Source organism: Leptodactylus fuscus, chromosome 8 (assembly GCF_031893055.1).
Source record: "Leptodactylus fuscus isolate aLepFus1 chromosome 8, aLepFus1.hap2, whole genome shotgun sequence".
NCBI classification, from domain to species: Eukaryota; Metazoa; Chordata; class Amphibia; order Anura; family Leptodactylidae; genus Leptodactylus; species Leptodactylus fuscus.
Window position 1 is genome coordinate 30,321,251 of NC_134272.1, and position 12,692 is coordinate 30,333,942.

The 12,692-nt window shown below is 40.1% G+C and overlaps 1 protein-coding gene and 1 long non-coding RNA gene across 2 annotated transcripts in view; one reads left to right on the plus strand and one right to left on the minus strand.

Annotated features, from left to right (window-relative positions):
* The first annotated feature begins 613 nt into the window (after positions 1–613).
* FLACC1 (flagellum associated containing coiled-coil domains 1) overlaps positions 614–12,692 on the plus strand; it is a 35,144-nt gene continuing 23,065 nt past the window's right edge. The window contains exons 1-8 of the mRNA XM_075284111.1: positions 614–694; positions 4,054–4,173; positions 4,509–4,586; positions 5,056–5,113; positions 6,771–6,895; positions 8,179–8,238; positions 9,668–9,761; positions 11,279–11,340. Of these exons, the coding sequence (XP_075140212.1) occupies positions 4,073–4,173; positions 4,509–4,586; positions 5,056–5,113; positions 6,771–6,895; positions 8,179–8,238; positions 9,668–9,761; positions 11,279–11,340 (578 nt within the window). The 5' untranslated portion in view covers positions 614–694; positions 4,054–4,072. The remainder of the gene's footprint in view (positions 695–4,053; positions 4,174–4,508; positions 4,587–5,055; positions 5,114–6,770; positions 6,896–8,178; positions 8,239–9,667; positions 9,762–11,278; positions 11,341–12,692) is intronic.
* Positions 3,042–3,607, minus strand: LOC142216969 (uncharacterized). The gene is made up of 3 exons (XR_012717369.1): positions 3,568–3,607; positions 3,123–3,184; positions 3,042–3,090 (listed from the first exon to the last, which is right to left on the minus strand). It is a non-coding gene; the product is annotated as an uncharacterized LOC142216969 (long non-coding RNA).

A 12,692-nucleotide genomic window follows, 5' to 3' on the forward strand; every position in this document is an offset into this window, starting at 1 on the left:
AGCTCAACAGACATTAAAAGACAGATGCAGACTGAACCGCCTTCATTGGTGTCCGTCTACATCAGTGTCCGTCTACAATCACCCTAATGTAAAAAACGTGACTGAAGCTTTTTCCATTATGTGTATAACTTTCTGACAGAAGAAAAATTCCTGTGTACATGACCATTTCTTCCAATACACGTGTAAACAAACATAATGGAAGACATGATGACTGCAATAGGCATTAATAATGATGATGTGAACGTGGCCTTACTTTTTCACATGACTGTACATCATCACAATATGGATCCGGGAGAATTCTATGAAATATATATATATATATATATATATATATATATATACCAGAATATACTGGGTTTTTTTTTTTTTTTAGCATCCGTGAACATAATTTGTGCACCAATTTAAAGTTTCTAGGAAAATCTATGTATGTATTTTAGTTATATGTACTGAATCAAGACCTGTTGAGCGTACAGGTTTATTTGATCTGCCACACCTTTGGCATAGAAGAGGTTAAAATCAGTCTTTGCGAAATAGTTTGCCATGTGTGACAGTGTGACCAGTCAGGTGAGGCCGCATTGTCCCTATGGAGATCATGTAAACCTAAGCTGCTGAAGTGGTTTTTGAAATCCTGACAACCAGGCAGTAAAATCCCCGTCTAAGAGAACACAATGTACCCCGGGCTACAGCTACAGAGGTCAGTATGTCTAATACGCGAAAGTGTAACATGCCGTATTAGCTGGAAACTCTTACATTTGTGTTTTATATTCCTAAACTTTGTGTTATCCATTGCTACTTATTAGCAGTATAGAAATCTGATGTAATTTGGGTGTTCTGCTTTGCTTATCATATGGCTGCCCGTACACAATGCCTTTTCAGTGCGATTAGACAAACCCACATTAACAATATATCCTGGCACACGGTAAGTGATGGTATAACATATCAATGTGCCATCACTTCCTATAGTGAGAAATTCTCCATATACAGTCCTATGAAAAAGTTTGGGCACCCCTATTAATCTTAATCATTTTTAGTTCTAAATATTTTGGTGTTTGCAGCAGCCATTTCAGTTTGATATATCTAATAACTGATGGACACAGTAATATTTCAGGATTGAAATGAGGTTTATTGTACTAACAGAAAATGTGCAATATGCATTAAACCAAAATTTGACCGGTGCAAAAGTATGGGCACCTCAACAGAAAAGTGACATTAATATTTAGTAGATCCTCCTTTTGCAAAGATAACAGCCTCTAGTCGCTTCCTGTAGCTTTTAATCAGTTCCTGGATAAAGGTATTTTGGACAAACAATTCAAGTTCAGTTAAGTTAGATGGTCGCCGAGCATGGACAGCCCGCTTCAAATCATCCCACAGATGTTCAATGATATTCAGGTCTGGGGACTGGGATGGCCATTCCAGAACATTGTAATTGTTCCTCTGCATGAATGCCTGAGTTGATTTGGAGCAGTGTTTTGGATCATTGTCTTGCTGAAATATCCATCCCCGGCGTAACTTCAACTTCGTCACTGATTCTTGAACATTATTCTCAAGAATCTGCTGATACTGAGTGGAATCCATGCGACCCTCAACTTCACCAAGATTCCCGGTGCCGGCATTGGCCACACAGCCCCAAAGCATGATGGAACCTCCACCAAATTTTACAGTGGGTAGCAAGTGTTTTTCTTGGAATGCTGTTTCTTTTTGGACGCCATGCATAACGCCTTTTTTTATAACCAAACAACTCAATCTTTGTTTCCAAAATGAAGTTGGCTTCTCCAAATGTGCTTTTGCATACCTCAGGCAACTCTATTTGTGGCGTACGTGCAGAAACGGCTTCTTTCTCATCACTCTCCCTGACAGCTTCTCCTTGTGCAAAGTGCGCTGTATTGCTGACTGATGCACAGTGACACCATCTGCAGCAAGATGATGCTGCAGCTCTTTGGAGGTGGTCTGTGGATTGTCCTTGACTGTTCTCACCATTCTTCTTCTCTGCCTTTCTGATATTTTTCTTGGCCTGCCACTTCTGGGCTTAACAAGAACTGTCCCTGTGGTCTTCCATTTCCTTACTATGTTCCTCACAGTGGAAACTGACAGGTTAAATCTCTGAGACAACGTTTTGTATCCTTCCCCTGAACAACTATGTTGAACAATCTTTGTTTTCAGATCATTTGAGAGCGGGCTGTCCATGTTCGGCGACCATCTAACTTAACTGAACTTGAATTGTTTTGTAGAAAGAAATGGTCCAAAATACCTTTATCCAGGAACTGATTAAAAGCTACAGGAAGCGACTAGAGGCTGTTATCTTTGCAAAAGGAGGATGTACTAAATATTAATGTCACTTTTCTGTTGAGGTGCCCATATTTTTGCACCGGTCAAATTTTGGTTTAATGCATATTGCGCATTTTCTGTTAGTACAATAAACCTCATTTCAATCCTGAAATATTACTGTGTCCATCAGTTATTAGATAGATCAAACTGAAATGGCTGTTGCAAACACCAAAATATTTAGAACTAAAAATGATTAAGATTAATAGGGGTGCCCAAACTTTTTCATAGGACTGTATAAGAGGTGCCTTATATTGCTTGCAATACCTTCTTGCTGTTTGTGGAGTAAATCCCCAGCAGTCTTCCATGTTCTGCAGAGGTTCGCTGTATGTACTAAATGGAAGATAGAAAGAAAAATCACTAGGACATTTCAGGTGTATGTCCACTTTTACTAAACTGTATCCATGGGCGTAACTACCAGGGTACCAAACCTAGCCGCTGCTATGTGGCCAAACTAGGGGTCATTTCAACTGAGATCTAGAGTACAAGTAGTGATATTATGGCTGATGGAAGGGGATGTAGAAAACGGAATGCACCTCCATTACTTTACTGGGACATCATTATAATTGTATGTACCTTGTCTCTGTGCTATGATGTCATAGTTGGCATTATCTCTAATCTGTGACATTATTGCGTTTGCATCATCCTGATACTGTGACATCACTGTGTGTGCGTTATCTTGTACTGTGACATCACTGTGTGCCTTACTCTAATACTATGACATCACTGTGTGCATTACCCTGTAGTGTGACATAACTGTGTGTATTACTCTGATACTGTGACATCACTGTTCGCATTACTCCGATACTGTTACATCACTGTGTGCATTAGCCTGTACTGTGACATCACTGTGTGCATTAGCCTGTACTGTGACATCACTGTGTGCATTAGCCTGTACTGTGACATCACTGTGTGCATTAGCCTGTACTGTGACATCACTGTTCGCATTACTCCGATACTGTGACATCACTGTGTGCATCACTTTCTAGTGTGACATCACTGTTCGCATTACTCTGATACTGTGTGCATTAGTCTGTACTGTGACATCACTATGTGCATTAGCCTGTACTGTGACATCACTATGTGCATTAGCCTGTACTGTGACATACCTGTGTGCATTAGTCTGTACTGTGACATACCTGTGTGCATTAGTCCGTACTGTGACATCACTGTGTGTATTATCTCTGTACTGTGACATCACTGTTCGCATTACTCCGATACTGTGACATCACTATGTGCATTAGCCTGTAGTGTGACATCACTGTGTGCATCACTTTCTAGTGTGACATCATTGTTCGCATTACATTGATATTGTGACATCACTGTGTGCATTACCCTGTACTGTGACATCACTGTGTGCATTACCCTGTACTGTGACATCACTGTGTGCATTACCCTGTACTGTGACATCACTGTGTGCATTACCCTGTACTGTGACATCACTGTGTGCATTACCCTGTACTGTGACATCACTGTGTGCATTAGCCTCATCTCAGTGTTTATTGTTGCAGATTTTGTTTAATTTTTTGAGCCAAAATCAGGAGTGGATTAAACAGAAGGAAATCGTCTAAGAGTTTTGTTACTTTCCACTACCCTGTACTGTGACGTCCCCATGTGCATTATTATCCCAGTGTTCCGGCTGTTACATTTGTGGAGTTCACAAGTTTTGCTATCGGGCTCCATGGTTATTTGTTACTGTTCTGACAGTATCTCTCATTTCTTATGTAGGAGGAGCTGAAAGCATCTTGCCATGGCCACTTATACAGGATTGTCTTTCAATTATGTAAGCTCAGGATCTAGAAATGGAAGCCCTCCAAAGGAAATGTACAGCGGAAACCAACACAGACCACGGTAATAACCTCACATATGGGTTTAACACAACAAAGTGGGTTTTTTGGAGGTTTGATATTCCTTGGCTTCTTGACTGACCTACAGGGGACAACATGTGACCTCATGAAATGTCCAATAACTTTACGTGCAAAATATCCCTGACCATGGAGACCTGGTGTCCATGGAAGGTCCTTCAAATACCAAAGTGCCTTACAAAATATATTTCAAATCCTGCATTGGAAATTAGATTTACAATATTAATTATTCCTTAATATTTGGAACTACACATTGGGAATCCATATCATGGCTTCAAAAATGTTGCTTGTATGATCTAGAATAATTTTTTATTCTTGCAGGACATCTCCCCCCACATTTACTACTCTAAGAGACCCTGGAAGAGATCTGTTGTCTGCCAAGTCATCTTCTCATGCCAAGTATGTCCTTTAGTTTCTTCTTTGCTTCTTTGCTTTGTGTTTGTTCAGCCATCTATACAAAGTGCATGTAAATCGATTTTGGACCAATAAGTGAATATTCTCTCCTGTGCATTAATGTGGATAATACAATTATCTACCAAAGGCGGTTTACAGTGTTGTGTATCTTCGTGTCTGTGTGTAGATTTGTTCCTTTTTTATGGATGCCTTTGGATTCAACTTTTTTTTTTTTTTTTTTTTTTTACTTATGAGTAAGATATACATTCCTGCAGAATGGAGGTTACATTGATGGATAGGGGGTAATATTATCATCTGTATCTCCTTCCCTGGAGCCTGGTATTTGCCCCTTAGAGTGAGGGGTAACTGTTTGTGTGTTGTTGTTTTTTTAGTTTTTGACATGCATTTTATTATATTTATTGAAATGACATTTTCCTTATGTTGTAAGCTTTCTTTTCATTGATTCTTTACACAGAAAGTGGACAGGTCCAAGACTTTCTGGCTCAAGAACTAAAAGCCGGGGATCTACTGAGGTTGGTTTTATTACTCAGAAATACAGTATGATGAAGAACCTTATTCTTTACAGTTATAGATATCTGACCTTCTGATTTCTCTTCTTTATGTGATTTATCTACATCTGTCTCATGGGATTTAAATGTATGGATTTCGTTGTAACAATACAAATGGGGGGGTATATACTTACCAATGATTAGAATAAGGTCCCCACCCGCCGGCTCCTTCCACTCACAACTACGTTAAGGAGGAGTATGAATGAAGTAATGGTCACATGCTCCTTGCCACTCCCACATCCCACTGCACATGCTCGACCACTGCTCCATTCAATTTCCTCCTTAATGTGGTTGTGCATAAAGGGATCCTAACATTTAAATTCCATTTTTTCTGCCTATCACATAGGAATAGCCTTAAAAAAGGCTATTCGTCTCCTACCTTTAGATGTCTTCTCCGCGCCACCGTTCCGTAGAAATCCCTCTTTTCGCTGGTATGCAAATGAGTTCTCTCGCAGCACTGGGGGCAGGCCCCAGTGCTCAAACAGCAGTGGTGGCGTCCCCAATGCTGCGAGAGAACTCTCTCCAGCGCCGCCTCCATCTTCTTTAGGAACGGGTCTTCTTCGCGTCTTCTTCTGGGGCTTGGCTTCAAACTTCTAGGCCTAGGGCAAAGCTGACTGCACATGCCCGCCGGCCACAAGAAAATGGTCGCTTACACAGTATCGCACTGGGCTTTTCCCGAGGCCTAGAAGTTTGAAGCCACCGTCGGAAGAAGACGTGAAGAAGACCCTTTCCTGAAGAAGATGGAGGCGGCGCTGGAGAGTTCTCTCGCAGCATTGGGGACGCCCCCAGTGTCACGAGAGAACTAATTTGCATACCTGCGAAAAACGGGATTTCTATTTTTGAATTAAAAAAAAAAAAAAACGGGATTTCTATGAAATGGCGGCGCAGAGAACACATCTAAAGGTAGGAGAAGAATAGACTTTCTTAAGGCTATTCCTACATAATAGTTAGAAAAAATTGAGTTTAAATGATAGGATCCCTTTAAGACTTCTGTTTTATTGAATAGTGAGGGGACGGGTTATCTATTGCACATTTATCACCTAACTTTTAAGAATGTAGATGTATGCATTAATCGTGTGTCCAGGATTCAGCATTTTAATAGCAATTCTAATTTCTGAATATTGGTGATCAAAAATGTCAGAGTAATGCTCTATGAGACTTTTCTTATTGGAAATAGATCTACAAGAAGTGTTACTCCAGACCTTGTACAGACACCTGATACAATGTATTTGTATAGTGATAAGGTGTTAATGTTCAGCAGCTATTTTATTATTAAGAATAACTGCAGCACATGGAGGTATGTCCTATCACGTGCAGTATTTCACATAATTACATGTATGTGTACCTAGACCGGTGCCAACCAAAGGTGTAGAAATGTAATTACGTTGTTGTGGTAACACATTGTAAAGTCGCGTACACAACCCACCGTTCTAGTAATATAAGCTGTTTAGGAATGCACCTAGTGCGTAACTTGCTTATTGTTTGCCAAATTGTCACAATTTAATTCCAAAAACTTTAACGCTTGACTAGTCTTGTGACTTATTATAAGTTGTAAACCGATATGAGAAAATGATTTAGAGGATTTTCCAAACCGCTCTGATTTTTCATTTCCATATTGAAGTACGAGGTTGTATCACCTGGTTATAGTATCAAGCGCTCCAAGGACTATATTGAAGTCAGACTTGAAGAGCAGGTTTTTGGAAGTGTCAAGACGCCAGAAGATACTGAGTCGCCTCCCAAGCCTAGGTAAGGTGAAAAAATAAAACAATAATGTGCACTCATTGACGAAACAATGCACCAAAGAGGAGATAGAATAGAATCAAACATTATATATGGGAATGTAATGATAATAAATCTAAGTGATTACGTTATTGGAGCCAAAGGGTAAGTATATTGGGGGGAAACCATACAACTGAATGGAGGTATTAGTACCCTGCAGGGCCACCTTTAATTTGGATGCAAGATGGCGTGTGGTTGGACATGGAAGTGTACAGGTTTCATCTGCTATATTGTGGCACATTTGCCAATAGAAATTGCAGCTACGATTGTAGATCCTGCACAATCATAGTTTGCTGAAGCTGGCATCCCAGCAGATCCCATATCCCAAATGCTGCAATCTGGTGGAGACATTCCTGGGAGACCCTTGTTGTGTGTGGGAGAGCATTATCATACTGGAAAATGCCATCTCAAACCCCTGTCATAAGAGGCAACATATGTGGCCGCGGGATGTCTTGCACAACCCTGCTAGGGCTGACAAATGTCATATGTGAAGGCTCTACAGATCATCACACCTGTAGTCGGGGCAGTGCATCGCTCGGCAGCAAAGGCAGGCTTGAATTGCTCACTACAAGGCCTCCCATACTCAAACCCAACCATCATCTCACCTGGATTTGTTACTAAAGACAATACTGTAGACAATAAAATATATAGCAGTCAGATTTCTCATTCACAATATCAATGCAAGTGAAGGCAGTGGTGGCTGACTGTCAATGACAGGGCACATCATGGGCTCTGTGAAACCAATTGTCCTTCTGCTAAGCAATGCAAATGGTCCTGTAGTAACAGGGGTGTGTAAGTGTGGGGGCTGCTTGTGCTTGTCAGTGGATGGTCTGTCTGATCCATCTGGCGCCTGCCTGCTGTGTGCCCATGTCCGCATGTAACCACCGCTCTTACTAATAGCTGTGTAGGCCAAAATGGCCTAGAATATTGAGCAATTGGTTGAAATAACCAGTCTAATGAGTGTGTCATAGAGGCATGTCCAGCAGTCAACAGTCTCTTACCAAGAGGTGCACTACCCAAAAGTAGCATCTCTTATCCTCTTTTCATAAGGCAGTGGGGTCTCACAGATACGCCCTCTCTGGCAAGACAAAACATCTTCATTCTCCTGGGTGGTGGGGGTCCTAGCTGCCGGAACCCACCAGACTACAATATTTGGTCCTCTTCTTCTCTAATCTATTTGAAATAGTCAGCTACTGCATATATCTAAGTATTCTCCTATATGAACCAAATACTAATTGTTATATCTGCAGATATACCGAACACGCAAGTGTGCAGAAGCCAAATAAGAGAGAGAAATCGCTCAAGCAAAGGTAGGAAAGTATACTGAATATAAAAGTGTAAATCTGTCCGCTATTGAAACTACAATACACATGTTGTAATATACAAGGAGCTTTCCCAATAGAGAGGTTTTTTATTTTTATACCAATTTATCTTTTCAGTAATTTTGGAATATTTAAAGGGGTTGGCCACTTTCAGACCAATATTGACAAACAAGTGTACAATAAAAAGTTGTACAATTTTCCAATATACTTTCTGTATCAATTCCTCACGGTTTTCTAGATTTCTTGCTGTCATTCATTCTGTTACTTCTAGAGGATAAAAGTCTGACCATGGTCATGTGATTTACGGTCCATGGTCATGTGATGTACACACAGGTGCCGCTCGTTATAGTCACAGCACAATAATCAGACATCTGCCTGGTAATCACCTGTGCACCTGTGTGCTCATCACATGACCATGGACCATAAATCACATGACTGTGGTCAGACTTTTATCCTCTAGAAGTAACAGAATGAATGACAGAAAGCAGAAATCTAGAAAACCGTGAGGAATTGATACAGAAAGTATATTGGAAAATTGTATATCTTTTTATTGTACACTTGTTTGTCAATATTGGTCTGAAAGTGGCCAACCCCTTTAAGGAGTGCTTTTCAGTTTTCGTAGGACATGCCATTATTATTAAATAGTGGGGATCCAACTGCTGGGACCCTCACATGTCTTTAAAGGGGCTCTATCATTGGGAAAAGACATTTTTAACTAAGCACATACGTGCATAGCCTTTAGAAAGTCTATTCCACACCTACCTTTTGTATGTAAATCGCCTCAGTGGTTTTTGAATGAGCCCGTTTTTATTCATATGCTAATTAGCCTCCAGCCAGCACAGGAAGTTCCTAGCAGCACTCATCTCTGCTATTCTCTCCTATATGTGTGTGCAAACAGGATGCAGGAAGTCAGCAGCAGCAGCCTGTGCTGTATACATACATAGGAAAGAATAGCAGAGGGTGCTCGATGGGTGCACGGAGAGGCTAATTAACATATGAATAAAAACGGGCTCATTCAAAAACCACTGAGGTGATTTACATACAAAAGGTATGTGTGGGATAGCCTTTCTAAAGGCTATGCAAGGATGTGCTTAGTTAAAAATGACTTTTCCCAATTATAGAGACCCTTTAAAATGATGGGGCTCTGTGCTTGGCTTAAAGAGGCTTTCTGGGGAAAACCTTTGCTTTAGATATGGGGGGCTACACAATGCCTTGGTCCCCTCTGCTTTCTACTTACTGGTGTCTCCTGTATGATTATTCTGAGAGCACTAAGTGGCGCCTCTTGGCCATATGATGCCATACTATACTGGTAGTAGTAAAGAAATTGGTAGGAGTCAGTGACTTTATCATCATTGCCCATGGTGTTGCAAGCAGGTATGAAATTTGGAGAGTTCATGTTTAACTTTTTTTTTCACAGAGAAAATATTGTAGAGGATTTACAAGAACAAATTGCTAAACTGACTGCCCTGCTGGAGCAAGAGATAGCTGAACATGAGAGAACTCAGAAAAAAGTGAGTATGCATTGCCCCTCGTGTTCATGGAATACATATGTACCATCTACATGCATGATAAGAATATTAGAAGTCACCATGGGATACAGAGCCTATACATGTAGGCTATATAAAGGCACAAGGTTAATGAAAATGCAACTTTACACCAGTCATGAAACTCTTAGATGACCCCTAATATTTACCCTCCTCATCTTCCAATGGAGATTCTCTAACACTGAGGGGTCTATTACTGCAGTCTTTGCATAATGGGGGAGGTTAGATTATTATGGCAGAACCATGATGAATATTGGCTGATACATATAGGCGCAGGCCACCGCAAACCAGTTAGGAAACCCTTGCACAGAGAATTGATTTCCATTACAACCGGAATAGATGGATGACTTTACGGTGGCTCAGTGGTTGGTACTAATGTCTTGCAGCGATGGAGAAAGGGGCTACATGTTTCATCATGTTCTTACATGGGACAACTTACAGTGTATTGTCCACTTATGTCCTCACTTTTTAGAAGCATCCCAAAAATGGAGCAGTACATGTACATTCCTGCATAATACTTCTCTCCTTAATTGGCTCACATGTAGTGTTTTGTGATCTGTGTCTGGACTCCCAAATATTCCCAAAAGCCAGATCCCACAGTGCTAAAGAGCAGTAGAACCCCATTGACATTACAGCAGTGTCTAACACCAGGTTCCTGATATCATACCATTCTCTGCAATGTGTTATTTCCCGGGGCACTATAGTGATATGGATATCAATGTCTTTTATTGTAGCAATAAAGATATCTTTTTATATGTATATCATTGCATAGCTTGGAATTTTCATGTGCTCCTCCCTGTCTGTAAAATGTGTTTGTGACATGACTTGGACGTTTATAGACCTGTAAAGATGATGTTGATTTGGTCTTTACAACCTTCTTAACCTAAGGTTATGACTTTACGTCTTCTGACAGTTAACTTATAAATACCCCCTAGAAAATAGCTGTGGACAGCAATACTTTATACTGTATCTGGGTGAAGAGCCATGTTATTCTAAAGGATTTACAATAAAAATACTCTGTATTCAGTGGTGCACATAGAAAATCAAAGATGAAATTGGCACTTCCTCCATGCTCTGTCTATGACAGGAACATTGCCAAAAATACAGTTCCTCTAGACAGGCCTGAATGGGTCCTTTTTTTCACTTTCATAAATGGGTTGAGGCCATCCATGTCTGGGCCGCCCTTTCGCCGCCCTAGAGTCAGCCTTTACAGTATGCACACAAATGATTTTTGAATGTGTTTGCATTTTCGATACACCGGTTGTATCAATCAAACCTTTAAGAGGTTTCTAAGATTGCAATAATATGACTGCTTTCTTCTAGAAACAGACATATTCACTTTAATAGACAGAGCTGCAATGCCAGACACAACCATTGGCAGGAGTGGCACTGTGTTTTACGCCAACACTCTCTCTTTATCAATGCAGAGACGGACATGAGTGATCCTTGTGCTTTATTAAGCAATGTTGTTTGTTTTCCTTTAGCTGACCAAGGAACTGGAGAAGAAGGTTATGGAGCTAAAACGTGAAAAAGAGGAAGAGATCAGGTAGACTTCTGTTTGTTACATACAGTATGTACACAGGTCAATGGTGACCATATACAGTATGATGAGATAATCTCATAGAGTAAATGACCATTAAAAGACTTGCTCCAGGATATGTAAATCGTGGCCGCTTTCTCCCAGAAACTCTAGTATCTCTAGTATTGCAGCTCAGCTGTATTGAAATGAATGGAGCCGAGATATAATGTTAGTTACAGCCCATGGACAGGTGAATTGTTTCTGCAGATATGTTTGTCTTATCCTGTTGCAAACCCATTAAGGCGCTAAGAGCTTGAACAGTGATTATTAATTCATCATAAAATGATATATTGATACAGCAAAATGCAACGTCTACATCTGATACAGACATTAATCCATGCACATTGTATAATGGGTGATCGAGTAAATATGAGACACATACAATAATGACTTCCTGACTATCTCAGTAACCAAGAACTAGTAAGCCATAAAGAATTTAGTGATCTATTTCTTGCAATGTAATATTGACTCAGAATAATAATCCATCTGTAAATGTAAGTTCTGACTTGTAACTAAAAGATCTGCTGTAGACTTCCTTCCACCTTATTACAGGGGAAATGTAGTATTATATGGCGTCCATAATGAGGCCCCTATATAATGAATAGTTATTCCTTGGAAGAATGCAAATATGGAATTCCCAGACTTGTTATAGGCAAGATAGACAGGATATGCTCAAAGTAGACAATGCCTTTAAACAGTCAACAATGTAATAAAATATACAGATCACAACTGTGTCACATTCTATTAACCAATCTAGAAGCAAAGTAAGTTAGTTGGTGAATGTCCAACATGTGATCAGCTCACCGCTGCTGCAATGTGACGTCCACCAAGTACACCGTAGTCCAAGCCCATTGTGTTCAGTAATGGTGGTAGAAGAAGATCAAGGAAAATATCTCCATTTTTATTTAGGACAGAGATAGTAAAATCATCACAGTCAGCCTATGTATCTTTAGTATAGGATCACCGTATATTTATGGCATGCCATTTTCTGGGCTGCTGCTATAGTATAGATGCTATAAAATTTTTAAAAAGACTTATCTATAGAGTCTGTTTCATGTTACTAATAATAATAATAATAATAAATTGTATTTATATAGCGCCAACATATTCCGCAGCACTGTACAATTTGTAGGGTTCAAATACAGACAGAAAGATACATTACAAAGAAAGTCATTTCACACAATGGAACTGAGGGCCCTGCTCACAAGAGCTTACAATCTATGTACCTTTCTGCACTAACCAGATCAGTTTTGTCCAGTGCTGCTCCCTTTCTCCATGCTGTGTGAATAGGACAATGTGGATGACCACGTTCTCTTAAT